This window comes from Sprattus sprattus (genome assembly GCF_963457725.1).
Source record: "Sprattus sprattus genome assembly, chromosome: 2".
Taxonomy (NCBI): Eukaryota; Metazoa; Chordata; class Actinopteri; order Clupeiformes; family Clupeidae; genus Sprattus; species Sprattus sprattus.
In genome coordinates this window covers 18241129-18268063 of record NC_137921.1, presented here as the reverse complement: position 1 = coordinate 18268063, position 26935 = coordinate 18241129, and the positions used below count along the sequence as shown (strand labels likewise).

Genomic DNA, 26935 nt, shown 5'->3' with positions numbered 1-26935 from the left:
TGCAGCCCCTCCCCCCCCCCCCCCCCCCACACCCCCCATTTGACTTCTCCTTTCTCACCCCAGGCTCCACAAGTCACATGATGGGTGGTAGCGTGGTTGTCACATCCTGTGCAGCACTCCATTGCTTAGTTTGTAAGGGTTGGTGGGATATTATATGGGTATCATAGTCATAGGAGTATAAAAATACGTACACTCAAAAACCTTAACACAACACACACTGGTGCCAAAGAGGATGGACACACACACACACACACACACACACACACACACACACACACACACACACAGCACACACACACACACACACACACACACACACACACACACACACACACACACACACACACAAACACACAGCCACACAGCCACACAGCCACACACACACACACAGCCACACACACACACACACAGCCACCATGCTTTGGTTAACCAAAACCAGCCTTTTAAACAAAGACATTCCTAGACATTCACAACTTCACACCACCACAGAGCTCCATTTGGCAACTTAAAAAATAAACTTAAAATGATATTAAAAGAAAGAGAGAAAGAGAGAACCAAACATCCAATAAACCATTGACCAAATCCACTCTTTGACTGACTAGGTCAGATAAAGAGTGTATCTGTTCCAGAGGACTCAATTAGTTCACATCAATCCAGATTCACAGAAGACCAGTCCACAAGAAATCCAGATCTGTCAGAGGCTCCAGAATCCAGTCAAAAGTCTGTACAGTCCTCTTTGGCTGTGGGTGTTTTGAAATCATGGAGCCACATCAGCACAGTGAACACAGGACCATAACAGGGAGCAAGCAGAGGGCTAAGACCATGTCCCGTGGACCAGAATTCCACTGGGTTGGATGACGGTACCAGGAGGGGGCCATAGCTACTCCAGAATCCTCACACACAAACACACACACAGTTGGGGAATTCAAGGCACCATCAGAACATACTTTATTCAGTCCAAACACGTGGACGCACTCGCATACACACGCACACACACACACACACACACACACACACACACACACACACACACACACACCCAGACAGCATTCTCTCATGCTCATTTACAGTTGCGCACGTTAAGTGCAGGCCCAACCATAGAGGACAGCATAAGAAATACCTAAAACTAGACCGTTTACAAAGGGATTTATATATAAAAATGTACAGAAGTCCTCTGAAACTATTAGCACAACACACATCAAACCCCAGGTTTTTAAGTGCATAATCATGTGTTTAAACACTCACACATGTACCTTGTGTATTTAAAAAGGTACCAAGAAAAGTCTCAATGGACACACACAGACGTCATGACTTCATCTCCCTCACCGTTGAGAGGCTTTTGAAAATGGCTTGACGTCACATCTTGTAAACATCACTGCCTCTCTCTGTTTCTCTTTCTGACACACACACACACACACACACACACACACACACACAACTTTGAGAACAGGTGAGTCTGCTCTAACTGGAGAGTGAGTGTGATGAAAACCAAATGCAATGACTCACTCTGCTGTCTCTCACTCACACACACACACACACACACACACACACACACACACACACACACACACACACACACACACACACACACACACACACACACACACACACACACACACAAACACATAGAGCTGGGTTTCGATTCAAATTTCAAGAATCGATTCGATTCCGATTTTTAAGTTTCTCAGATTCCATCCGATTTCGATCTGATTTCCGATTCGATCCGATTTCGATTCGATCCGGGGGTTAATGTTATTAAAAATGAAAAATGTATTTGAACCGTTTCCTGACTGTGTAGAGAAGCAACATATTAAAACTAGTATTATATCAATATTAAACCGCAAATCTTACAAGTATTGGGAGTTACTGATGGCTGGAAGACTGATGAAAAGGTTAAGGTCAATTCAGGACAATAAATGGAGGACATCATTGAGGTGACTATATCTGCAACAGTGGATTCCTACTGGGACACTAACCAGTGCATTATTATTATGCTTGAAAAAAAAAATCGAAAAAAGCTCTACACACACACACACACACACACACACACACCCTTATAGCTCCTGGACTTGCAGACGAGTCTGCTCTTACTGGATGGATCTCTCTCTCTCTCTCTCTCTCTCTCTCTCTCTCTCTCTCTCTCTCTCTCTCTCTCTCTCTCTCTCTCTCTCTCTCTCTCTCTCTCTCTCTCTCTCTCTCTCTCTCTCTCTCTCTCTCTCTCTCTCTCTCTCTCACACATACACACACAGTAAACCATCCAGGTTACTCAAAATGGGTGGGTCGCACTCCTCTAGTTGTTTAACATAAACTGAACGCTTTGGTAAGCTTGAAATGGTTTCCAACCGGCTCACATTTAACACCTGACACATTCTATGGAGACTCCATGCTTAAAGAAGACCATATAGAACAGAGCTAGGAGCAGGGCACAAGCAGACACTAGTGAACTGAATGAAGCCCAAGAAAATGGAGTATAATTGAGGACTGGACAAAAGAGTCACAGGTAAGTGTTGAGTAGACCACAAACACACAGTTTGATTTTGAAGCACACATATACACAGTCTACATAGGCAGGCACACTGACATGTAATGAAAACACACACTCATAGATTAGAGAAGAGAGAGAAAGTGTGTGTAATGGTGTCTGACATTTCATAACAATAGGTTAAATAAACACAAAGCAATGGCAGTGCCATGTTCAGTGTGTGTGTGTGTGTGTGTGTGTGTGGTGTGTGTGTGTGTGTGTATGATTGCACATCTGTATGTGCATGTTTGTGTGTGAGAATGTTTAAATATGTGTGTGTGTGTGTGTGTGTGCGCGTGTGCGTAGGATGGGGCTACTGGTCTCCACAGAAGTTTGTATGTCATTGCACAGGCCATGCGTCTCAGCAAGGCTGTACACAGTCACAGTCTCTCATACACACACACGGTCACACACGGTCACACACACAATTCTCATAGCAGCAGGAATGGCATTGCCCCAGTGGATCATGGGGCAGCTCAGGGTGTATGTGAGGGGGGTAAGGGGGGGGGGGGGGGAGGGGGCAAGAGTGGGGGCATTCAGACAAGTCAACCCCATGTGCGCTCACATCACCGTGGTTACGGACACATTGCTGTGGTTACCAGCCGATGAGGTTGGCCTTAGCCTTCTCTGTGAGCTTGCGCACGCGCCCCTTGCTGGAGGTGCCGAAGGTGAGCGAGGGGTCCTCGAACAGCAACTGCCTCTGGTCCTCCTCCGAGTCGTCCTCGTTGTAGTATGCCGTCCGTCGCCCCTGGTTACGCGTCTGTATCGACCCCTTGTCTGCTCCAGCACCCGCCCCCGACTCCCCTTCCTCCGGGTCCTCTTCATCGTCATGGAGATGGGTTTCGGGGTGCATGGTTTCCTCTGTGAAGCGACGGCTGCTCCGCCTCAGAGCTCCTTTGGGACTGGACGGCTGGGGGGTGGAGGTGGAGGTGGAGGCGGAGGTGGAGGAGGCTGGGGCCGGGGCCTGAGGAGGAGTCCTGTTTAACCTTGGCCTTCCCCGCCTGGGCCTCTCCGGAAGCCCCGCCCCCGAGTCTGATAAGCTGGTGTCCTGGGTGGAGGAGGAAGTCCCGCCCTCGTCTCCCGTGGAGCGATCTTGCTCCTCCCCCAGGCCAGAGTTCCGCCTCATCTCCTCCAATTCCTTCTTGCTCTTACGGCCGCGCTTCTTCCCCGGGGGACGGGGCAAGGGCGGAGACTCTGGTGCCTGGACAACGACTGGTCTGGCAGGCCTCTCGTCCAATCGTGGTCGCCCTCGTCTCCGGCCCACCCCCAGAGTCACATGACTGGTGTGGCCATTTAGGTGGGGGCTGGTCTGAGACGGACTGTCATGTACTGGACCTAAGAGAGAGAGAGAGAGACAGAGACAAGGAGATATGAGAGAGGGAGAGAGAGAGACAAGGAGATATGAGAGAGGGATAGAGAGAGATAGAGAGAGATAAGACATAAGAGTGACCAGACTGATCTCGTGTGAGAGATGATGTGTTCATGATAAATAAGAAATGATCAACACCGTTGTTTACATTCATTAGCATTCCTCAGGTGTGTGTGAGCATGTGAACATGCGCTGTGTGTGTACCTGGGTTGAGTCTGACGGGAGTGCGGAGCTTCCGTCGGGTCCTCTCCCTGGATCCCCCCTCATTGCCAGAGCTGACGGGGTCATGGGGCGTTTCCGTGGATACGGAGGCAGGGCTGGAAAGGGAGGCAGAGTTGGTGTTGTGCGCTCGCAGCATCCGAGGCGATGCCTCCGGCGGGTGGATGGCGGCCAGGGGCGGCGAGGGCGGAGTGCTGGCAGGTGCGGGGGTGTGTGTGTGAGGTGGCGTGGGCGTGCTGCCGCCGAAGCGTGCAGATCTGCGCGTGCGCATGGCAGCGGCGGCAGATTCGGCCTTCCCATTCATGTGGGGGAGATTCTGACGCAGGGTGGCAGACCTGGAGGAGGGGCCTGGAGGAGGGGGCGGAGACACGTGATTGACACGGGGAGGAACCCGGGAGGAGACACGCCTCTTCCTGTCTGGGCTGTAAAGAACAAGAACGATGATACGGGGTTAAGCCAGTCACAGCACAGCTCAGCATAACATCTACAAGAAGTCCCTCCAGGATTTAGCATATCACAAAATCGAGCAAATATGATGATTTACCGCATCAGGGAATTTTCTCTTACTATCGCAATATTTCCGCAAAGCCATGGAATTTTGGCATTATTTGTAATGGTATTAAACTCAAAATCCTCACCATTTTAACCGCAATGCGTGAGAATTTCCACAGCAAATTCTATTACTTTCTATAACTTTTGGTCTAAACAATCACAACAAACCCTTGGTCATCATTCAAATCCTAGACGTATACTAATGAGGGAGACAAAACAAAACTAGGAATAATAATTTAGGAATCATCCTCACTGCTTTCGGTGACAGAAATATAACAGAAAATAAAAGACCATCTGGGCTCAATTCATTGAAACCCTCAGTGAATCGCAGAGCCTTTATTTACCTGGAGCCTGTGCTGCTGGCCGGTGAGGTGCTCCTCTTCCTCCTCTTCATTGTCTGCCTAGTCAGACGCTCGCTGTGCAGACGTTGCCGTGTCAAGCGGTCCGATTGCAACCGCTGGGCAGCCTTGAAGACGGTGAGGATGGAGGTGACGTGCTCCTCGAAAAGCGCCGACAGACGCAGACTCATGCTATAGATCTATACAACAGATAGAATAGATTTAGAATACTAAAGTAATTGTTACACAAAAGTAATAGTTGCAGTGGCCGTAATGGTGCTGGAATAGCGCTGACAGATGCAGACTCATACCATGCACTTGATATTTAAATCATATACTTTCAGGGCCGTGAACAGGAGGGGGCTCAGGTTGCCCGGACAACTGCACGTCTGCCCTCCTCGACTCAAGGTGCCCCTCCGACGGAATTATAATTTTTTTTAAATAGTAACAAAAGGCGGTAACAAAAATGAACGTGCTGCCCTTTTTTCCAAAAGGCCCTTCAAAATTCCTGTGCACATCCCTGTACATTTTTATTTTGATTGGTTAAGTGTGTGTGTGTGTCCCAGGTATTATGAGTTAAGCCTAGATTTATAGAAGCTGGAAAAAGTAGGTAAAGGAAAGCATGACATGAAAAATGATTTACAAAACTGCTTCATCTTCACTCTAGGTCCTTTTAACAGGACAAGGTGTAGAGAGCACAGTGCACAGGGCTCAAAGGAGAGTCAGTTTAAGCTTTAAGGGAGGGACAATAAAGGAAAGGGGTGCTGGACTTATAACATCTTGTTTTCATAATCGTTAAAAACCAAAATGGTATTTGAAAATACCATTTTATTAAATCGCCCAGCCCTAACTGTAGGAAGTTAAGTTACAACATTTATTTGTGGCCGAGAAATTGGCAGCATGGTACAAGCTGTGGTGGTGATGCGTTTGAATGGCTCACCCTTGACTTCTTGCTGGGCGTGTAGGCTTTGGAGTTGCTGAAGATGAGGCGCACATCTTTGCAAAGCTCCATGGGAGATTCGTACTCGTCCGCCAAAAGTGTGTTCAGAACTGTTCCAAAGTCCATGGGGGTGTCCACTATGTCCAGGTAATCCTGAGAAAGACGAGAGGTTTACAACCCTGATCTGTATCTGTGGAAGGGGTGGGGGAATGAGTGTGTTTCTGAAAGCTATTTGAAGGGTCAGGGTAGAGTGTGTGGGTGTGTGTACCGAGTATTCCTGCAGATCCACAGGCTGTCTGAATGGCTCGGAGTCTTCACACTGGAAGATGAGGTCCAGCAGCTCTCTGCAGCGCCCCTTCCAGGCCTCTGGGTCATTTGACTTTGGCTTGTTCCGTAGGCTCCTCAGCATTGGCCGCTGAGCCTTCTGTTCCCATGACATCATCCAAACGAGACCAAAAAGGAAGTCAATCCACAGGCAGTGAGTTAGACAAAAGACCTTTTTTTATCAACATTGAGTCAACGTGAGGGTACTGATACGTCTGCACTGATCCTTTGCATAACAATAACCTGATTCCCCTCTTCCTTTCAAAACATGAGTTAAAAATACCCTTGCATATAATGACTGGTAGCGTGTCGAGAAAGTTTGCATATAGCCAACCAGATGAATAAGCTGATGAAAGCATGGATAATTTAGGTCCTTGAAGCAACACTGCATGTAGAAAATGCTGTAGTAAAAGACAACGGAGCTAGTAAAAGACAACGGAGTTACACCATATTGCCTAATTCAAATCAACTGTTTAAAAATGTATTTTATTAGTATCTGATGGTGGTGATATAAGTGTGTGTGTGTGTGTGTGTGTGTGTGTGTGTGTGTGTGTGTGTGTGTGTGTACCTTCTTAATGCATGTGGATGTTCCAGGAGCATCCTCATCCACATCCTCATCTTCATCCTGAGTTGTCATGGAAACAAACAAAATGACAGTGCCCTGTCAAATAAATGCAAGCACAGCAGAACACCTGCCAGACATGTACGATTGTGTGTGTGTGTGTGTGTGTGTGTGTGAGCGTTTGGTGAGAGAGAGAGAGAGAGACAGAGAGAATGAGAGATACTGTATGTGTGTGTGTGCCTGTGTGAGATTGTGTGTGGAGGGGTGTCACGTACGCTGCTGGTATCGGAGAAGGTCTCTTTCTTCATTTTGTGGTAGAGGGGGATGATGTCTGTGCAACTTTGGTCCCTGTGAAGGGGAGAAACCAACGTATGAAACCAGGGGGAGGGTATGGGGGAGTCACAATGATGGTACAACCCACAACACCTCCTTTCAAATCACCACCTATCTTTCTAACCAATCAATGACTCCAACACCCACAGTCAAGGTGATAGTGATGATAGAAAGAAAAAAATACTGCAAATGGCTTGAATCCTATGTGGAACCCAACTTTATTAGAGTGACATCATTTTACAGATGTCACCAGACCACAGTAGCTTGTAAAAGCAGATCACACACAAACACAAACTGAACAAGGCCACAAGAGTGACAGCAGGTAAGGTAAATGCAAACATTTCATAACAGCCACCACAACAATCAATATTGAGTGATCTCTTCACATGCGCGTGAAATCCATCTCAGTCACAGACTGCTTTAGCCTCTGTCATGTTCTATCCTCTAAGTAGCATCTGAAATAAATTGGCTTGGGCCATTCAACGCCTTACTGTGACCTTATGAAGAGCATGAAACAACGAGTAGAGGCAGAAAGCTTCTGAGCATTGATCAAATTCTATGAGACCTCGTACATTTGTAATGGATTCATGCTAAACGGCCTTGCAGTGACGTGTCCTGCCTTGACATGACTGATAATATAAAAGGGCACAAATATTTTCTATGATCGTGACATCAGTTGAAGTGTTAACAGATCTGTCCAAACCGCCCTTTGGCACGGATCTTATTCTATGACAACCCCTTTAGTGGATGGATTAATAAACACCTAATAGTAAAAGGTTCCTTTGAGACCCACACCGTGTTGAATACAGGCAAGCAAAAGACATGAGTAAATGAAAATGAACTGTAAAGAACTGAACTGAATTGATGTGAACTGAACTGCCTGGTCTGCACAGAATGTTGGATACCTCTGGTCAATGAGAAAGCGATTTCCAGTGACCATGGCATAAAGCGCAAGTATTATCAGACCCCTCCTGACTGCTCTGCTCCCTCTCAGATGAGGAAAAGCAGGAAGCAGGCTAGTCTAATTGGGCCTGAGTGACTCAGAGAGTACTGAGGGGTTGGACAAAGGTGCTGAGCTGGACAAAGGTGCTGAGTGCACCATCTGACGCGGCCTCATGTGTTCACAAGTGCCCCCTGCGCCTCGGAAAACACCGCACACTTAAAATGCAGAACATCTAGACACTTAAAAGCTCAACGGGTGGAACTAGAGCCTAACAACACCTAGGTCATTGATCTGTTCTCCAAGGATCTATCTGTTGTAGTGTTGCATCTGTTCCTCGGGATAAGAGGGTCTGTGTATTGTGTGAATTAAAGTAATCTTCATTCATTTCAACAGATGATCTCAAAGACAAGACCAGATAACACAGGTGTCGGTCAGTAAAAACATTTTTAAACCTTATTTTATGTCTGTCAACTGCACACAACTGTGTATCGTGTGGTGTGTAGAGATGTTGAATGGTATGCCAGTGAAACTCACTTGATAAACTGCAGCATGAGGTCAGAGACAAATTTAGCTGTCCGGACAATAAATGCGCCGGGCTCGTTGAAGGCCCGTGCATTATGTTCAATATAACGCACTTCCCACATCAGAGACGATATACGCCTGAAGAAACACACACACACACACACACACACACACACACACACACACACACACACACACACACACACACACAAACAAACAAACAAACACGAGAATATCCACATACATTAGTTTGCAAATAGACAAAACTTATATTAGCTTGTAAATAGAGTGTATTAAGAAGGAATGAATTATAAGGACTGGGGATGTGTTAATATAAATGGATATATAATATACTATGACATAAATACTGTGCCTATGTTTGTGTGTGCCCGTGCGTTTGTGTGTTGAAGTGTGTGTGTGTGTGTGTGTGTGTGTCTGTGCGTTTGTGACTGTGTGTGTACCTGTAGAAGCGGTTCTCCAGGCGTCCCCTGATGGTACTGAGGTCGGTGACGTAGGCCACCAACGTGCAGTAGGTGGGGTAAGCCTGCAGGTCCACTGGAAGAGCAAATGGAGTCGCCACATCTGAGAGAAACACACACACACACACAAACAAGTGAACATGCATATTTATTGTCCTCATATATTATGGAAAATTAAGTTGTACAATGTCCCAACTATACTGTTAGCTTTTGTGCAATACCATGTCCGTACACAGTACTTCAATGATTCAGAGTGAGTGGCGCTACGAGATGATGACACAGACCTAAGGGAAGGGGCTGATGAGGCCATCCCTGATGCAGTGATGCCAGGAAGAGCCAGTTTACAGTAAGAGAGGATGAGGTGATGCCACTTCTGGTGTGTGTGTGTGTGTGTGTGTGTGTGTGGGGGGGGGGGGGGCTTACTAGGATTAGTGCTACGCATGGGGTGATACTATAAGGTGTGTGTATGTTTGTGTTTAAGAAGATGATGATGCTAAGGTTGGATCCTTACTGTGTATGATGAACTGTAGGAAGAGCCTCACACACAGCAACCTACCCAGTATGCAATGTTGTTTTTAGGTCTTTATGTATGATTGTGTGTGTGTATCACTGTGTGTCTGTGTGTGTGTATGTGTGGGTGTGTGTGTACGTGTGTGTACCGAGCGTGCAGAGCTGGTCAATGCCGTTGATGATCCTTTCAGACTCGGCGTGGCGGGCGCTGTTGCCCCACTCCCCCTCCAGGGGCTGGTAGTGTAGGGAGCGCTGCTCCTCCTCAGTCAGGGGGATACTCTGACCCAACTCATCTGGAAACACTGCTACAGGAGAGAGGAGAGGAGAGAGGGACGGAGAGAGGGATGCAGAGAGAGAGAGAAGATGGATGGAGGAAGAGAGAGTAACAGAGAGAGGGATGGAATGAGGTATGCAGAGAAAGAAAGGGGGGAGTGAAAGAGAGAGGAGGAGGGATGGAGGAAGAAAGAGCGACAGAGAGAGATGGACAGAGGGAGGTATGAAGAGAGAAAGAGAAAGAGAGAGAGAGGAGTGAGAGAAGGTGGGAGGGAGAAAGGGAGGGAAAAAGGGAAAGAGAGGGATGGAAAGCAGGAGGAATATAAAGGAAAAGGGGAGAGAGAGTGGAAGCAAGACCAGGAGGGGGGTATGGAGAGGGCAAAGAGAAAGAGAGAAAGAGAGGGCAGGGTAAAGATAATAGAGACAGAAGGGAGAGAAAGTAAAAAGGCACAAATAGAGAGAAAGAGACAGAAGATGAGAGAAAGAGAGTGGAAAAAGCGAGCAAAGAGTGAAATGTAAGAGAGAGAAAGACAGAGGAGGAGAGAAATTGAGGTAGAAGATGATAAGAAGGAGAGACAGCCATTAGGAGAAAAGAAAGTATGCAGAGGGAGAGGGGGATGGGAGAACAGGCGAGAATAAAATGGGGGAGAGGGGGAAGAATAGAGGGATGCACAGAGACATAAATTAAACGAAGCGACAGAGAAGGATAGACAGACAGAGAGGTGGGGGAGGGGAGAAAAGGAGAGAAAGAGAGAGTTATGGAGAGAAAGGGCAAAGAGTCATCAAAAGAGGGGAGAAGAAAGACAGCGCAAGGGGACGGAAAAACAGGGAGTGAGAGAGGAGATCATTGTAAGAATGTGTAACACGTTTGTCTTACACACACACACACACCTATCTCCTATTTACAAGGCCAGTAAAAAAATCAACTGAGCAATTGATGGGCTCCATTTAACCATCGTTACCATGACAACCCCATCTCCCCAGGACCCCCATTAACCAATAGCAATTTGTACCACACTACATGACACACACATTGTTACTCCACATGTGTCAGGGTTTCCATTACCACGTCAATTACCGCTTTTTTGGCCTGATAAAATGTATAGAAAAACAGTAAATCAAACACTTGTCAGTCAAAATGTCCTGTAATAATGCTTACACAAAACATAAAATGCTTCCTTAAAACAGGAAATTTGTGTTGCAACCACGCAACTGGAGCAAATCGATCAATAACAGAATTGTATTTCATTATAATAATTTTATTGATTTAAGATGCAGTCTGCAATTCGGTTTTGGTTTTGCTAAAGGTTGCTGATGTTTGAGCTCAACAGCCAATCAAATTATACCCCACCCTTCTGTGATCCTGAAGCACTGTTGATTGGCTGGGATTGTTTATAACTTGGTCCAAGCCACTATGTTTGCTTCTCATTTACAGAGCAAGGACTGTGTATGATCCCCAGAGTTTCGTTTTTTTTTAAGCGCAAAATTTAGAGCGGACAGCTAGAGATCTGAGGGGAGCAATTCACTGAATCTGACAAAAAAGTGCACATTACGAATGCTGGAACACCTCTGATGCCAGTAGATATTGATTAGAGCCAGAGTATTGATTAATGCAAGTCACAAATTCCGACCGCTACTCAACGCCATTAGACATTGCGAGACAATCACTAGCTTTATCCAATCACGTTTCATTCTCTGTGAATCTTCAGTCTGAGCTCCTCCCTCCAAAGCCTTCACCACATTTGCAGTCGTGGCAATTCATACATTTTGATTATTAGTGTGCTTGCCCGAAGGGAAGCACAGTATTGTTATTGTCAAGTTTTCTTTATTTATTTATTCTCCCTGTTTTTCTTGCAGCTAACTACTCCTCGCCCGATTGAGATAGAGACGCCATTCAAACACCGAAACGTCCGGCCCGATCCGGTGCAACCTGCTATGACTTTTCGTGGCGGTACTCCTTGCCACTCCTTTTTTATTCCTCTTTTTCATCACCTTTTTCTCTCATTGACTAACATGGTGGAATGTTGAGCCATTGTGATGTCACCCACTCTAGCCAACTTAAATTAGATCAGTTGAGATTGGGCGAAACCTTCTCCAATCTCTCTTAAATGCCATAAAAATCATGTAAATCGAAAACCACCATGAAGCTTTATATCATGATACAGTAGTAGTAATAGCTAGCGAGTTGTTTACGTTCACAACCCACAGACAGTTCAACAGGCCCGGGATATGTTGTGCTGTTGAATGCGACAACAGTCACCAAAGAAAACCTAGATATACAATTGATACAATCGTGAATAGGGTGATGATAGCTAGCGAGCTATTTAGCCTTTACCCAGGCTCAGGTTTATTTTGCTAGGTATCTCCGATATCGACGCAGAGACACAGTGTGAAAAAGGATGGAAAACTTACAGGGAAAAGTGGTTCGACACCTGAACGAGTGGTTAGATAGAGAGTGCAAAATATTAAAACGAATGTAGTGGCAACAGTTACATGTACAGTTTATACACCAGCTCTAACAGTGTTAACCAGTCACCTGAACGAGTGGTTAGATAGAGAGTGCAAAATATTAAAACGAATGTAGTAGGCAGTTTATACACCCGCTCTAACAGTGTTAACCAGTATGTGAGTAACGTGGGTTTTATTAAAGCATAGCGTGTGTAATGTGTAGCTATTTCATTCCGTTTGTTAACCTTTCCGGCTGTCTGTATTTTCTAACCAGCAGCAGACGTAAAGGAAAGGGAATTAACCCTGAAGTTAAAAACATGTTATCTATTTTGCCAGCGGAGCATTTTACTCCCCTGCCATCTCGGAATGAAATAGCTACACAATACACACGCTATGCTTTAATAAAACTCACGTTTTATGAGACACCAACAGAGGCACAACAGACAAGTCTTACCATTGAAGATCTTTTTGCACGCCGGTTTATCCATGTTGTTGTGGAGAACGAGAGTTGAATCAATCATATTTCAATAAAACTTCACACTCCTTACATTGGACATATCCAACAGCCTAATTAGAATCTGCATTGTCTACTAAGCAGAAATATTCCGTTCAGTAGATTTCCCCTCGTTTAGTATCCACCATCAAGCTTTATATTACAGGCATATTCAACAGAAATTAAAGAATGCTCCGAGTCAACAGATGATGTTCCAAACTCTTTACTGCTTATGGTGTCCACCACGGAGGGAGCGAGTTCGCCTGAAGTCACTGGCTATCTTATATCTACCAACCCAATAAAAGTAATTTGTTCCAGCTAATTCTTTGAAACACTATATTACGCTATAAACGCTATATTATTTGTTACATATGACTCACTTTGCCCGCAGCAAAGAATGTAACTTTGTAGCCTCTGATATCATTACCTCAGCTCAAGACTTCATCATATAATAAGTAATTTCGTCAATATGTCAGCACCAAAAAGATAGCCAATTTTCAGCCTTGAAGAAACTATAATGATGTGTACCAACGATAACTCACATGAGTTAGGACATGGATTTTCCATGTTGGATGACATAGATGTAAGTGCCTGGTAAACTAATAATTTTCAATTAATACACACTGAACAAATACATCGCTGTCCTCATCAGTGGCTGTCAACGAAAGTTGATAGGTTTAGCTATTTGTGCTAACTTTCGAGCACAGCTTATACATTTCAAGCAGTACGATGGGGTGGGCTAGCTAGCGGTGTATCGTACCTGCTCGCAATTGATGACTCAAAGATAACTTGTGAACTGTCTTTACACTGTAATCAGATCCTCTGTTATCTATATACGATATTGGAATGAGTGTAGGGGCATTTGTCTAGGTGTATAGCCAACTTCCTCAGTTGTAGCACTGGGTTATCCATGCGACGGTCTGACAATAACTCGGATTTGTTTAAACTTTTATTGGTCAACCGATGGTTATAGAAAGATAAACTTTACATTTTTGGTCAACAACCTGACAGTCATACAGGCCTTGGCTAGATTATCAACAGGTTAGGTGGTATCCTCCATCCGTCTTCCAGAATCACTGCGAGTGAACTAATGAGGAGTGAGGGAGGGACCTGACATTTTGTAGCTAACGTCACGTGATCCCACAGGCACATTATATTGGATGCGTGGATGGATGAATAGATATGAATACATCTATAAGTATATAGATAGATTCATGCTCCCTGTTATTGTAGGCCTACACATTATGTGATTTACAAGACTACAGGCCCATGTTGGATGCCACACCTTTTTTTGTTTTGTTTACTAAGTGTTGTAAATTATCATTAAGAAAATCTAAGCAATTATCACTGACATCTGCCCCTAGATTTAACAATAAAGGTTGTTTCTAGTTACACCTCAGACTGTTAATACTTTTCTTCCCATGTCTGATCCTTTGTGTGATGTTATGGCTATATACTTGATGTTATAACAATAAAGGTTATTTCTAGTTACACCTCAGACTGTTAATACTTTTCTTCCCATGTCTGATCCTTTGTGTGATGTTATGGCTGCAATGTCAAAGGTCATGGCCGCAACAGAGCAAGCACACTCTCGCAGTTCACGAAACGCATTCTAGTTTTGATTGTTGAGTCTTATTTTGATTGTCAGACAGATCGAGGTGATTAGCTAATCAAATTGTTTCCACTTCTATGAGGAGGGTATAATGTATTGGAAACATCAGCGGCACACTGGCCTAGTTTGAAATGAACCCAGTCTATGACGTGGCGGCAAATGCCAGCAACCGTTAGCAGGGTAAGTAGGTTTATGCATTTCACTGGGGCGGTTCTGTTCACCCAAACCATGTTTTGTTTACGTTGCCAAATAAACATGTTAAAGGATTTATCTCATCCCGTAATACCATTGCTATAACTTGTTTAGTTTTGATGGTAATGAATGCTGGTAAAGCGTACATTTTCTCCTTCAGTTTTATGTATTTAATTCTTAGGTTCACCTCTACAGTTAGTAAGCAGGACAGTTTGACAGTTTTGATTGCATCAAATTAGAATAAAGTGGTGTCTAGCAATATCATGCTGCAAAGTTACAGTTGCAAACAACACTATGGCAGAAGGGTAGGACTTGGACATTATCCCACCCTTCATCCAAATGCCAAACCCCAGGATGACATCCTGGTCACGGTCAAACTGATTTGAGGATGATGTCATTGTTTTGTCACTTGAGTTTAGGCTAGACTTGGTTACGACCTACGTCACTTCCGCAAATAGGTCACAGTTCCGATAGGAGTCGTCTAGTTTCCTTTCGACTGAATCTTCTACCCAAATAGAAATTAGGCATCTGGTTCCACATACGCTCCAACCACACACACACATCTTCGCTCCAACCACACACAAATCTGGGCTCAACCCACACACACATCAGTGCATTCTTCATTTGTTTGAGCGTCAAACCAACATGATGCATCCCAGACCACCTCGGCAAGTGGTTCGAGTGATCGGATCACAATGCATCCTGGTGGTCGTTTACACTGGTATTTAGCTCCGTCAATTTGTGATCCGATCAACCATGACGCATTTATAACCAAATATGTGTGTGTGTGTGTGTGTGTGTGTGTGTGTGTAGGATAATACACCCTACCCTCATCAGGAATGTTCTCCATGTCCCAGGGGCTCATCTTCTCTGTGTCACCATTATCCCAGCTGAAACACACACACACACACACACACACACATCATTAGAGTGATGTAATCTATGGAAAGCTCTGACCAAGACTTACTCAGCCTAATCCCAGGTGTGCATGGTCCTTTCACTGCCTTCAGGGCAACCTTCCACAGCACCTACCCCCCCACCAAAAACACACACACACCTGCCCCAGCACCTAACATGAGTTATCCCTGGCATGTGTGTGTCCTATCAGCATCGTACATCAGAGGATTTAGGAGACAAATTAGTCCTCAGTAACAACTCAGCCATGTTAACTAGACAATATGACACATTTACAAGGCAGGCAAGCACTGAAACCATCCACTAAGCTACTAGGCTTCCGAATGAATGTCTCTTCACACAAGACTACAGACAAGCAATTACATGGGACTGGGTAACGATGCAATGTTACATGTAAATACTACCACTACTAATACTGCTGCTACCACTACTACTACAAATACTACCGCTACCACTACTACTGCTACCACCATTACTACCTGAACCACTACAGCTACTACTACTGCTGCTACTATTGCTGCTTCTGCTACTACTGCTGCTGCTACTACTACTACTGCTACCACCATTACTACCTGAACCACTACTACAGCTACTACTACTGCTGCTACTTCTGCTACGACTACTGCTGCTGCTACTACTACTGCTACTGCTGCTACTACTGCTACCACCACTATTACTTCTGCTGCTGCTACTACTGCTGCTACTACTACTACTGCTACCACCACTACTACTACCACTATTACTACTAATAGTACTAATAAACATCATAGTTACACTGAAATTAAATGTTGGATTAGTGCATTGGGAGCTGAAGTGTACTGGTAGGTAACAGGTGGACTGTGGACTGACCAGACGTTGTAGCACTGGAAGAGGCTGTCGGGGTACAGGTCCTGATACGGCTCCTGACTCTCAATGGTCCCAAACCACCAGGCATCATCTATGACCGAGCGGAACCGGTCACCTTGGGCACACAAACAAACACACTGTGTCATTCAGCCACACACTCAAACACACAGTGACACACAGACACACACACAAACACACACAAAGTGTCACAAAGACACATACAGCCACACACACGCACACACACAGGCACACACACAAACACACAAAGTATAGCAATAAGCACTCAGCCACATGACCCACTTTTCTCAACTCATACAAAACAAGCGCACACACACACACACACACACACACACACCACTTACCTATCTGCCACTGTCGTTCTCTTGCTTCATCAAACTGCTGACGAAGAACCAGGAAGTCGATGACATCAGGCATGTCGTGGTACCTACGGCAATGACAAAGAGGGTTGCTGAGTTACGGCTTATGGGCATCACAACCAGGATGTGCTTAACTTTTTCAACACAAGTGTGCAGGACTACTACTACTCCTACTACTACTACTCAGTAGAGCAACCCTACATACTTTAAGTTGGCACCAAAAGTCTTCCACAGGAAGGTCTCTTTCGGCACAATCAGGTCCTCATGGCTGAAAAGGGGTTCTTTACAGCTAGAAGGCAATAGAGCTCATGGCCACAACACAAACAGAAAGGGTCTTTTGCTGTGTATGTTTCAGAACTAGAACCTTCAAGGATCTGTGTATGGAGACCAACATTACATTTCTTCATAATGCAGGCGCTTCCATCCAAAGCAACAGTAGATACATACAGTATCTTCACCAGTAGCATCCTGGGAATCTAAACCCTTGATGCTTGGTGTCTATGATCAGGATCTAGTTCTACCAGTTGCTTCCAGCTGAACCACAGAACTAAGAGAACCAAACATGGTTCTTTTCTGTGCAGATTCATGCTTCACGATTGCATCCAAGATTGCCTGGAGTGTAAATGACGTCAGATAAACTGAACTCCAATCTTCCCCCAGAGTCACTGTAGGGACTCATGTTTCGACCGTAAGGGGTGTAACAAAGTTTAACTATGTTTAATGATGAGGTCTAATGATGGCATGACTCATGTTGTGCAAAGCCATTCTAGAAAATGTTCAACCTTTAAAGGCGCGTAAACCAGTGGATCACTAGGGCTACGGAGGAGACTGTTTGTCCATTAAGTCCATGTCTTTCTGCTGTCACACACACACACACACACACAAATCGTATAGGTATTGTCATTGTTTGTGTTGGTCATTCTGTTCGCTGTTGTTATTATTGGAAGGTATTGTTGGAAAAATATTTATTAGCGTATGAAGGTCAAATTCAAAGTTGCTTAATGTCTTTACACCCAATGGCGCAAGAGTAGAATGATTTTATAGCACCTAGAACGGCAAACTAACGATGATAAACACGGTAACAACTTCAATTGTAGCAGTATGGAGAAAAGAGGAAAATATTGTGAGTGTGGAAAGAATACATAACACACACAAACTGAAGATTTCGTCTCATTGTCTCTCAGTGGCAGCAGCACAGGCCTACTGGGCAGAGAGAGGTGCAGCAGACCCTATTTTATTGAGATCAAATCAAAAAATGTAATTTTTAAGAATTTGTAAGTAGGCAATGTGCAAGACTTGTTCAAATATTTAATCAATTTTGTAGTCTATTCTTTTCATCACTGCCTGAAATCATTAACCAAACATTATTTAACACCTTCACAATTTAATTCACCTAAATATTAATATTGTTTTGAAAGAATTGACAACTTCTACAGCTGTAAAAGGTGCTTCCACCTAATGTTACCCGCTGTCTTGACCTGTTTTCCTTTTCCTCACCTCTCCATCCTCATGCCTGCAGCCTGAGTCATATAGTCATCCGTGACAATTTGTTCAAATTATAAACAACGTTGAGCAAATTTTTTCTGACTGAGCCGAGATGTTTTGACAGCTCGAACTTAAACACACAAAGAGCACCTGTCATATCTCAGTTTTCAGACTTTAGTAGGCCACCAGATTCTCCTGGGTATTAGCAGACAGTTGCCCACACATCACTTAATTAGTTTACGTCCCGTGTTAGGAAGTGACGTGTAGAACGAGAGGACTAGCAAGGGAGAGGAGAGATGGTCATCATGACGTCACTGCACCCAGTTCTAGATAGCTGGGTTATCTAGGTGCAGTGCGGCCAGCAGTCTGGGTCTATGTCTGTGTGTGAGAGCATGTGTGTATAGATGTCTGGGTCTGTGTCTATGTGTGAGAGCATGTGTGTATAGATGTCTGTGTCTGTGTCTGTGTGTGAGAGCATGTGTGTATAGATGTCTGGGTCTGTGTCTATGTGTGAGAGCATGTGTGTATAGATGTCTGGGTCTGTGTCTATGTGTGAGAGCATGTGTGTATAGATGTCTGGGTCTGTGTCTATGTGTGAGAGCATGTGTGTATAGATGTCTGTGTCTGTGTCTGTGTGTGAGAGCATGTGTGTATAGATGTCTGTGTCTGTGTGTGAGAGCATGTGTGTATAGATGTCTGTGTCTGTGTCTGTGTGTGAGAGCATGTGTGTATAGATGTCTGTGTCTGTGTCTATGTGTGAGAGCATGTGTGTATAGATGTCTGTCTATGTGTGAGAGCATGTTGGTATAGATTCATGTGCAAGTGAATGCGTGCAGGTGCACATTTTCATGTGTCTGGATGTGTACTTGTATGTTTGTGTGTGCTTGGGCATGTGTGTGTGTGGGCATGTGTGTGTGTGTGTGTGTGTGTGTGTGTGTGTAGCCTCTAACTCACTTCATAGAGAAGGACCCTCCTGTCAGCCTGCCCGTGTCTGGGTCCAGGAAGGCCAGCTTCAGGCAGCACAGTGTAGGCAGGCCCACCTCATACTTCATCCCCACAATCTTCATCAGCTCCTGCTCCTGTAACACACACACACACACACACACACATGCAATATCAGACATGTTAATGCTGAACAGAGATTTTAACAAAGATCTCAAAGATGCATTCAAAACAAACACACACACACACACACACACACACACACACACACACACACACACACACACACACACACACACAGACAGATAGGCAGACACACACACAGCCCTTACCCTAAGCTCCATCTTGTGCCAAGGCTGTTTTTTGGGGTTAATGCTGAAGATGCGGTTAGACTTGGCCATCTCTACATATGCCTCGTGTCCTTGCCTGAAATAGTACACCTGGAGACACACACACACACACACACACACACACACACACACACCTCTCTTGAAACGCTGTTGAAATGCAAAATCGTAGGGAAACTGTTTTGATGAATGTTTTTCATGTTTTGGTTTGTTATTGTGTTATTTGGTTTCTTTCATTTGTATTGCTTTAACATGTCCTTAATATGTTTTCAGTCTTAGAACCTCTTATTCTATAATTTTATGTGTGTGTGTTTATGTGTGTAGGTCTGTTTATGTGCGTGTGTGTGTATGTGTGTGTGTGTGTGTGTGTGTTTGTGTGTGTATTACCTCGTCTCCCATCTGTGGAGTGAAGGGGCATCTGCGGGGCACAGTGTCTGTGATCCAGGGGGAAGGCAGCCACTCCTCCAGAGTCAGACCTTGCTCCCGCATCTGAGGCAATCGCTACACACACACACACACACACACACACACACACACACACACACGTACAGAGACACACAACCGTACGCGTACACACACACACACCCATACATGGAGACAAAAACACAAAAATACCCAATAATTACTACAACTGCTACTGTAACGTTAGTCCAATGACCAGTCATACATAGTTATCAACTCACCACCTAAAAGCTAAATGATGGCATAAACAAAACAACACGATAAATGTAAATGTTTAGTCAACTAGAATGATCAATTGAAATATATTGTCCATTGGCTTTGTGGCTTAGCATTAGTGCCACCCAACTGAAGGTGTGACAGTACCTCTTCACGTGTAGTGGAGGTCTCTATTGTCTATCAAGACACCCTACTGTGTTACACAGCCTTACATCAGCATCCCAAATACAGCGCAACAAAACATGTCAACAAATCAAACATGAAGGCATATGAGGTCACACACACACACACACACACACACCACACATCAAACACATACACAGATAGTTGATCTCTCTCTCCCTCCCTCACACACACACACACACACACACACACACACACACACACACAGTTGATCTCTCTCTCCCTCCCTCACAGACACACACACACACCTTCATGCCCTCTTTTGGCTTCTTCTTCTTTGGTAGTGCTCCGTCCTTATCGGCCTTCTCCTTCTTCCTCTCCTTCTTCTCCTTGTCTTTCTTCTTCCCCTCATCCTCCTCGGAGCTGCTGGCTGTCTTCTTCTTCTTGGGCCGGCTCGCCTTCTTGGGTGGCTCCAGGTTGATGCCTGCATCCGCTGTCCAGTCCGAGTAGTCACTGGAGTAATCACTGCACACATGCGCACACACACACACACACACACACACACACACACACACACACACATAACCACACACACACACAAACAAACACAAATACATGTTATTGTGAGAAACCCATGTGTTTTTGGGCAGTGGTGCCACACACAAACACACACACGCACACAATGCATAAAGATGTGAGCAATGTGTACAAAATATTTTCAAAATATGCCGAAACTCTATATTATGGTGCGTGTTAAATAATCTTATCCACATGACTGTGTGATGTGTCTGTGGGCCATAAAGTAATGCAAACATGATGTGTGTGTGTGTGTGTGTGTGTGTGCGTAAGACATAAGACATATGAATGTGTCACATAATCAGTTTGGAAAAGACATTGGGCCCTATCTTGCCGATCAGAAACGCAAGTAGGACGGCGCCAAGCGCAAGTAGCTGTGTGGGCGGCTCTAGTTGCTGTTGCTATTTTAACGGCGGAAAAAACACACTTGCGTCCAGCGCAAGTGTCAAAAGGGTTGGTCCAAAGGAGGTTACTCAGCCATAGATGTGGTTTGGGCGTAATATGCAATAAACCAATCGGAGCGTCATTTCACATTCCCTTTAAGAGCGAGAAGCGCATAGTCCATAGCGGCTTGTTATTTTGATGGCGGAATTACCTGGTGGAAGACCGGAGAAGTTCACAGCCGAGGAGACCGACGTGAGATTTACACCAATTTTTTGGCAAGCCATATATAATTACAAGGAAAATAAAGTATTTACCACTTGAGGAAATCATTGTGAAATCCATATCCAAGATATTTTAAAAATAAGCATACATGTAGCCTACACATTGACCCAAATGATTCAGGTTAATTGAAGCTGAGTGACATTTGATTTATTGTATGGCTTTGTAAAAAGCCGGGAGATAGATATATATGGGGATGCTAGAAACCCTCCAAAAGTAAGCAAAGTCAAGCAAGCATGTCAAGATATTGCCGTGATTGTTTCTGCAACGGGGCACCCGAAAACGTTGCCGAAAACGCTATAATGACGTCCGGAGACGTGGGACATCCAAGCTGGAAGGTAACACACGTTCTCGTGCCTTCACGGGAGGTGGATCTGCCTCGACCCAGGATCTGACGGCAGCAGAGGACATCGCCACGTCTACCCTCACGCCTGAGAGCGTGCAGGGATTTGGGGGCATGGAAATCGGCACCCAAGCCAGTGCACCAGCTGACCAAACTCAAGGTACATAAATAAAGTCCACATACACAGAGATGAGTTTACAAGATTTATAATAATACTGGCATTAAATAAATGCAACAAAGCCATACAATAAATCAAATGTCACGCAGCTAGGAATCATTTGGGTCAATTGTGTACGCTAGATGTATGCCTAGTTTTTAAATGTCTTGGATACGGATATCAAAATGATTTCCTCATGTGGTAAATACTTTATTTTCCTTGTAATTATATATGGCTTGCCAAACAATTGGTGTAAATCTCTCGTGAAGACGACAGAAGTAAAGTGTAGCCTACAGGTCCTATACTGTGCGGGCAAGCACATGCGCCCTTAAAATAGCGTTCTGAATACGCGTTACAGACTTTAGACATTGCGCCTCACATTAGACCAGCTTTTTTTTGGTCAATGGCGCACGGCGCACGGCGTTGTTTTGAAACTGCAAAATACCACTTGCGCCAGAGAAACGCCTTCTCTGTTCCGCCCCCGCCCATGTCGACGCAAGTTCATTTCGAAGCGCGCCTCTGGAGGGAAAATCGCGCTGTGCGCCGGGTGCAAGATAGGAATGATACATGCGTCGGTGACAATGTCAATTGCGCTGGGTGCAAGATAGGGCCCATTATGTTACACTCCACCCCACGAACACCCTTTCTCTCACACACATGCACACGCACGCACGCGCACGCGCACACGCACACGCACACGCACGCGCACGCGCACACGCACACGCACACGCACACGCACACATACACACACACACACACACACACACACACACACACACACACACACACACACCTGGAGCTGCTGTGGTCATCTGGCCAGGGCTCTTTCTCCTCTTCCTTCTCCTCCTTCTCCTCGTCTGAAGATTCTCCATTTAGAGGACGCACATCTGCCTCTCCCTAGGACACCGACAGACAGATGGAGAGAAAGAAGGGGAGAGAGGAAGAGAGAGAGAGACAAGAAGAGAGAGACAAAATAAATGAGAAATGGAAACTCAAAAACCTTGAACCAAATTCTGGGTCAAAATGCTGGAAAGAAACATGTCAGTATCTGTGTGCGTGTGTTCATGCCTGTCTGTGTGTGTGTCACTGGCGGCTAGTGGTTTTTAAAGAGAGGGAGGAAGGACTGCGCGCTTGGCTTCCATTGGCCTGCTTGTTCTGTTGGTGGCATAAGTATGTGAGATACAAGTTGTTTCAGGGTGTTTTTGTGACCTACAGTACAAAATAGCAGGCAATGATGAAATTGATACAATGCCACCAGTGTGGCACCATTGCACTTTGAAAGCTGGTGGGCAGCATGTCTTTGGACTAGACAAGGCCAGAAGGAAAGGATGCAAAGCCAATTAGTCAAATCAGGCCAACTCTTCATTTGAAAAACTAAATACAAAGTTCTGGGCCTATCATTGGGCCTATTTCCCCACTCAATTACTGAAGCTATGGGTATTTATTTGACTAAGTTTATTTTCAGCTGCAATTGTTTGCAATTGACCAAAAGTGATACCATTTAAAATGCATCATGCTCTGAATCATTCACTAACATCCTTTCAACAATATTAAACAACAAGTAACAAAGGCAACAAATAAAATAACATTATTTCGCAAATATTTACGTGACCTGCAAGCCTAACATTGTTTGTGGCAAATGTGGATATTAGTGTTTCAGAATGTTGGTCAATATCCATTGATCACTTAGGGGTGGACTGACTTTGACTAAATTTAATATTAAACATAAATATATTTTTATGTTTAGGCGTTGTGTCTGTCTTAGCAGATGGCCTATGGAAAAAGTACAAACCCTGAGTAAATTACCTTTGTTCTATAAAATTGCAAAAACAAAAACTTCCTATAATTGCTGCTCAGATTATGCCAGATTACTACAGCTAGTATCACTCAAAGTGGCCTAATATGAGGCCAATGCCCAAGTGACAACGTAGGCTAATTAGTATAGATACGAAACACATCGCGTTCTGCAACATTCATTGACAATTTCCATTCAGAAGGTCTGCTGAACAAGAACAGTCAGACTAACAATAGGCCTATGAACGATTTAAACAAAACAGTATAGCCGATGGTTTGTAATGGTACCAGTGAGCAATGAGTATTTCGCATACCAGTTAGCATTAACGGCAGCGGTTTTACCATTGGGTTTTCTGACTTGGATTTTCGCAAGTGGTCTCCCTGTTGTTTTGATCACTAACCTTCTCTCTGTAGTTAAATGTTTGAAACGGTTTGCTCAATAAAACATGTACAATATCTTCGTTCTCCATTGCACATCTCTTTATTAGCAATCTTTCTACTACAATCTTTAAGGGTGAAGTTCTATCGATATCCTACAGCAGAATGGTTGAAGAGGGAAACTTCTTTCGGTATCAATGTCTAAATCCCTTCCCTCCAACGCCAAATCCGTTGTTTATTGGTTAAGCGATGTTGGCGCAGACTTAGACGCTAGGGAGGTCTTTCCTATCCTGGGCAATGTAAATGAATGAGCCCCACGAGCCGCCAGTATCAGAGGCAGATTCCATTGATCTCAATAGGAGCAAAAGGGAGGACGTCCTCCGTGCAATAATTTCTGGTTACGATAGGGGGTGCTAATGTTATTTCAACTCAGGGAAACAAATTATAATATGCATAGTATTAAATACTGATCAAACTGCATTTTTAAAGGAGTTTAGTTCAATTAGTTTGGGGAGGTCCTTCCTCCATTTTTCCAATGGAAGAGCCCCCTCTGGTGTGCGTATACCTGTAAGGGTGTGTCTACCTCTGACATGTTGGGCTCTTCCTCCTCCGTGGGTTCGCTCTGTCTGCTGTTCTCCTCCACAGCGGCACGTGTGTGATAGTTGTGCTGGTTGCTCTGGTGACGCCGGCTTTCCTCACTCTCCGGGGCATGGGGCTGTTTACAAACACACACACAGTTCATTAGTACAGTTCATTGAAAAGCTTCCCTGGCTTGATGAAGGTTGCTGAGACAGTAGCATCGATAGTGAAGTGTGTTTGTGGGTGTGCACATACAGGTGCGGGTGCATGTGCGTGTGTGTGTGAGGTGTGTCAATTTCACCCCCCTTGAGAATCACCAAGATTTTAAGACTATGAGCTCTCACCTATTCAACTTTCTTTGCCACAACACTGGAATCTTTACGGTTTTAATGAACCACCTGTGTGTGTGTGTGTGTGTGTGTGTGTGTGTGTGTGTGTGTGTGTGTGTGTGTGTGTGTTACCCTGTTCTCTCTGTGGAATTGGCTGTGCAAGCTGCGTCTCCTTCTCTCTGATCTGTAGATGTTGATCTCTTCCTCTCCTTTAGCTGTCCTCCAGAACTCCTGTTTACTGCAGACACACACACACACACACACACACACACACACACACACACACACACACACACACACACACACACAGGGTGGTGGGGGAGGGAGGGAGAGAGGGAGAGAGAGAGAGAGAGAGAGAGACATGAACATACTATACAGTGAATAACATATTTGCCTGCATCGACAAATGCGACAGTGTTTTTTTTTAGGTCAGAGCAAGGGCTCCATGTCTATGAGTGATGGTGTGTTTGCTTGTGTGTATGTGTCTGGGCAGTATCTCTGGCAGCTGTACACACCTGTGTCTGTGTGTGTGTGTGTGTGTGTGTGTGTGTGTGTGTGTGTGTGTGAGAGAGTGTGTGTGTGTGTTAGTTACCTGGCGATGCCTGGCAGTAGCTCCGGTACGAGTACCCTCCTGCTCCATGCCACCAGGTCTCTCTCGGTGGCCATCTGGCTGCGGGGGGCGTTGCTGTGCATCTGTCGCACCCCCTCGATCTGACCGCTACGCCTCAAGCCCACGTTAGGAGGAGACGAAACCTCAGTCGGGGAGCTCACAGAACCTACACACAAACAAACACTCACTTTATTACTGTATACATACACTATAAACAAACACACACTTCATTACTGTATACATATACAAACACACACTTCATTAATGTATACATATATATACAAACACACACTTCATTACTGTATACATATACACAGACAAACACACACAAACAGAACACACACTTTATTACGGTATACATATCAAACATACACATGCATACACAGAATATAGGCTACATCTGGGTGACAGAGATGCTCCTTGCCCTGCTATAGCCTATGGATCATGCTGTCCAGCGAACTGTGTGTGTGGGTGGTCGTGGGTGTTCCCCTGCTGTTCCTGTCTGTGTGTGTGCATGTGTGTGTATCTGTCGGCTGGTCCTGTGTGTGTGTGTGTATGTGTGTGTGTGTGTGTGTGTTTGTGTGTGTGTGTGTGTGTACCTTTGCTGGTCCTGTCAGTGTGTGTGTGTGTGTGTGTGTGTGTGTGTGTGTGTGTGTACCCCTGCTGGTCCTGTATCTGTGTGTGTGTGTGTGTGTGTGTGTGTGTACCCCTGCTGGTCCTGTATCTGTGTGTGTGTGCGTGTGCGTGTGCGTGTGCGTGTGTGTGTGTGTGTGTGTGTGTGTGTGTGTACCTCTGCTGCTCCTGTCTGTGCCCAGTCTCTGGTCCTGCTCTTGTTGGAGTCTCTGGATCATGTTGTCTAGTGCAGTGGAGCCCTCAGCAGCCTGCTGACTCACCACCTGATTCAGCCCTGAGAGAGAGAGGGAGGGAGGGAGGGAGGGAGAGGGAGGGAGAGAGGGGCAGAGGGGGAGAGGGAGGGAGAGAGAGGGAGAGAGGGAGGGAGAGAGAAGGAGGGAGAGAGAGAGGGGAGAGGGAGAGAGGAGGGGGTTATTAACACTCATTTATTGAACCAATATTCAAACCTTTATATTATTGGACTTTTAAAACACATAATGTGTGCATCCAATAAAGACAACCTATACAATCCACAGGTGATACATCCTTAA

At 45.0% G+C, this 26935-nt stretch overlaps 1 protein-coding gene across 2 annotated transcripts in view; it reads right to left on the bottom strand.

The window, feature by feature from the left end:
* Positions 1–356: 356 nt before the first annotated feature.
* The window catches only part of phip (PHIP subunit of CUL4-Ring ligase complex), a 59055-nt gene continuing 32476 nt past the window's right edge, over positions 357–26935 (bottom strand). Inside the window, exons 18-39 of one of the 2 annotated variants that reach the window (XM_080833613.1) lie at positions 26563–26679; positions 25755–25938; positions 25295–25400; positions 24820–24969; positions 22876–22979; positions 20652–20868; positions 19930–20043; positions 19528–19635; positions 19208–19332; positions 16754–16836; positions 16395–16506; positions 15459–15520; positions 9762–9914; positions 9085–9205; positions 8636–8761; positions 7101–7173; positions 6832–6888; positions 6208–6363; positions 5940–6092; positions 5006–5199; positions 4095–4531; positions 357–3856 (exon numbers count right to left, since the gene is read on the bottom strand). In XM_080833613.1, the coding sequence (XP_080689739.1) occupies positions 3117–3856; positions 4095–4531; positions 5006–5199; positions 5940–6092; positions 6208–6363; positions 6832–6888; positions 7101–7173; positions 8636–8761; positions 9085–9205; positions 9762–9914; positions 15459–15520; positions 16395–16506; positions 16754–16836; positions 19208–19332; positions 19528–19635; positions 19930–20043; positions 20652–20868; positions 22876–22979; positions 24820–24969; positions 25295–25400; positions 25755–25938; positions 26563–26679 (3692 nt within the window). In that variant the 3' untranslated portion in view covers positions 357–3116. The remainder of the gene's footprint in view (positions 3857–4094; positions 4532–5005; positions 5200–5939; positions 6093–6207; positions 6364–6831; positions 6889–7100; positions 7174–8635; positions 8762–9084; positions 9206–9761; positions 9915–15458; positions 15521–16394; positions 16507–16753; positions 16837–19207; positions 19333–19527; positions 19636–19929; positions 20044–20651; positions 20869–22875; positions 22980–24819; positions 24970–25294; positions 25401–25754; positions 25939–26562; positions 26680–26935) is intronic. The other variant, XM_080833614.1, reaches the window with a different exon arrangement.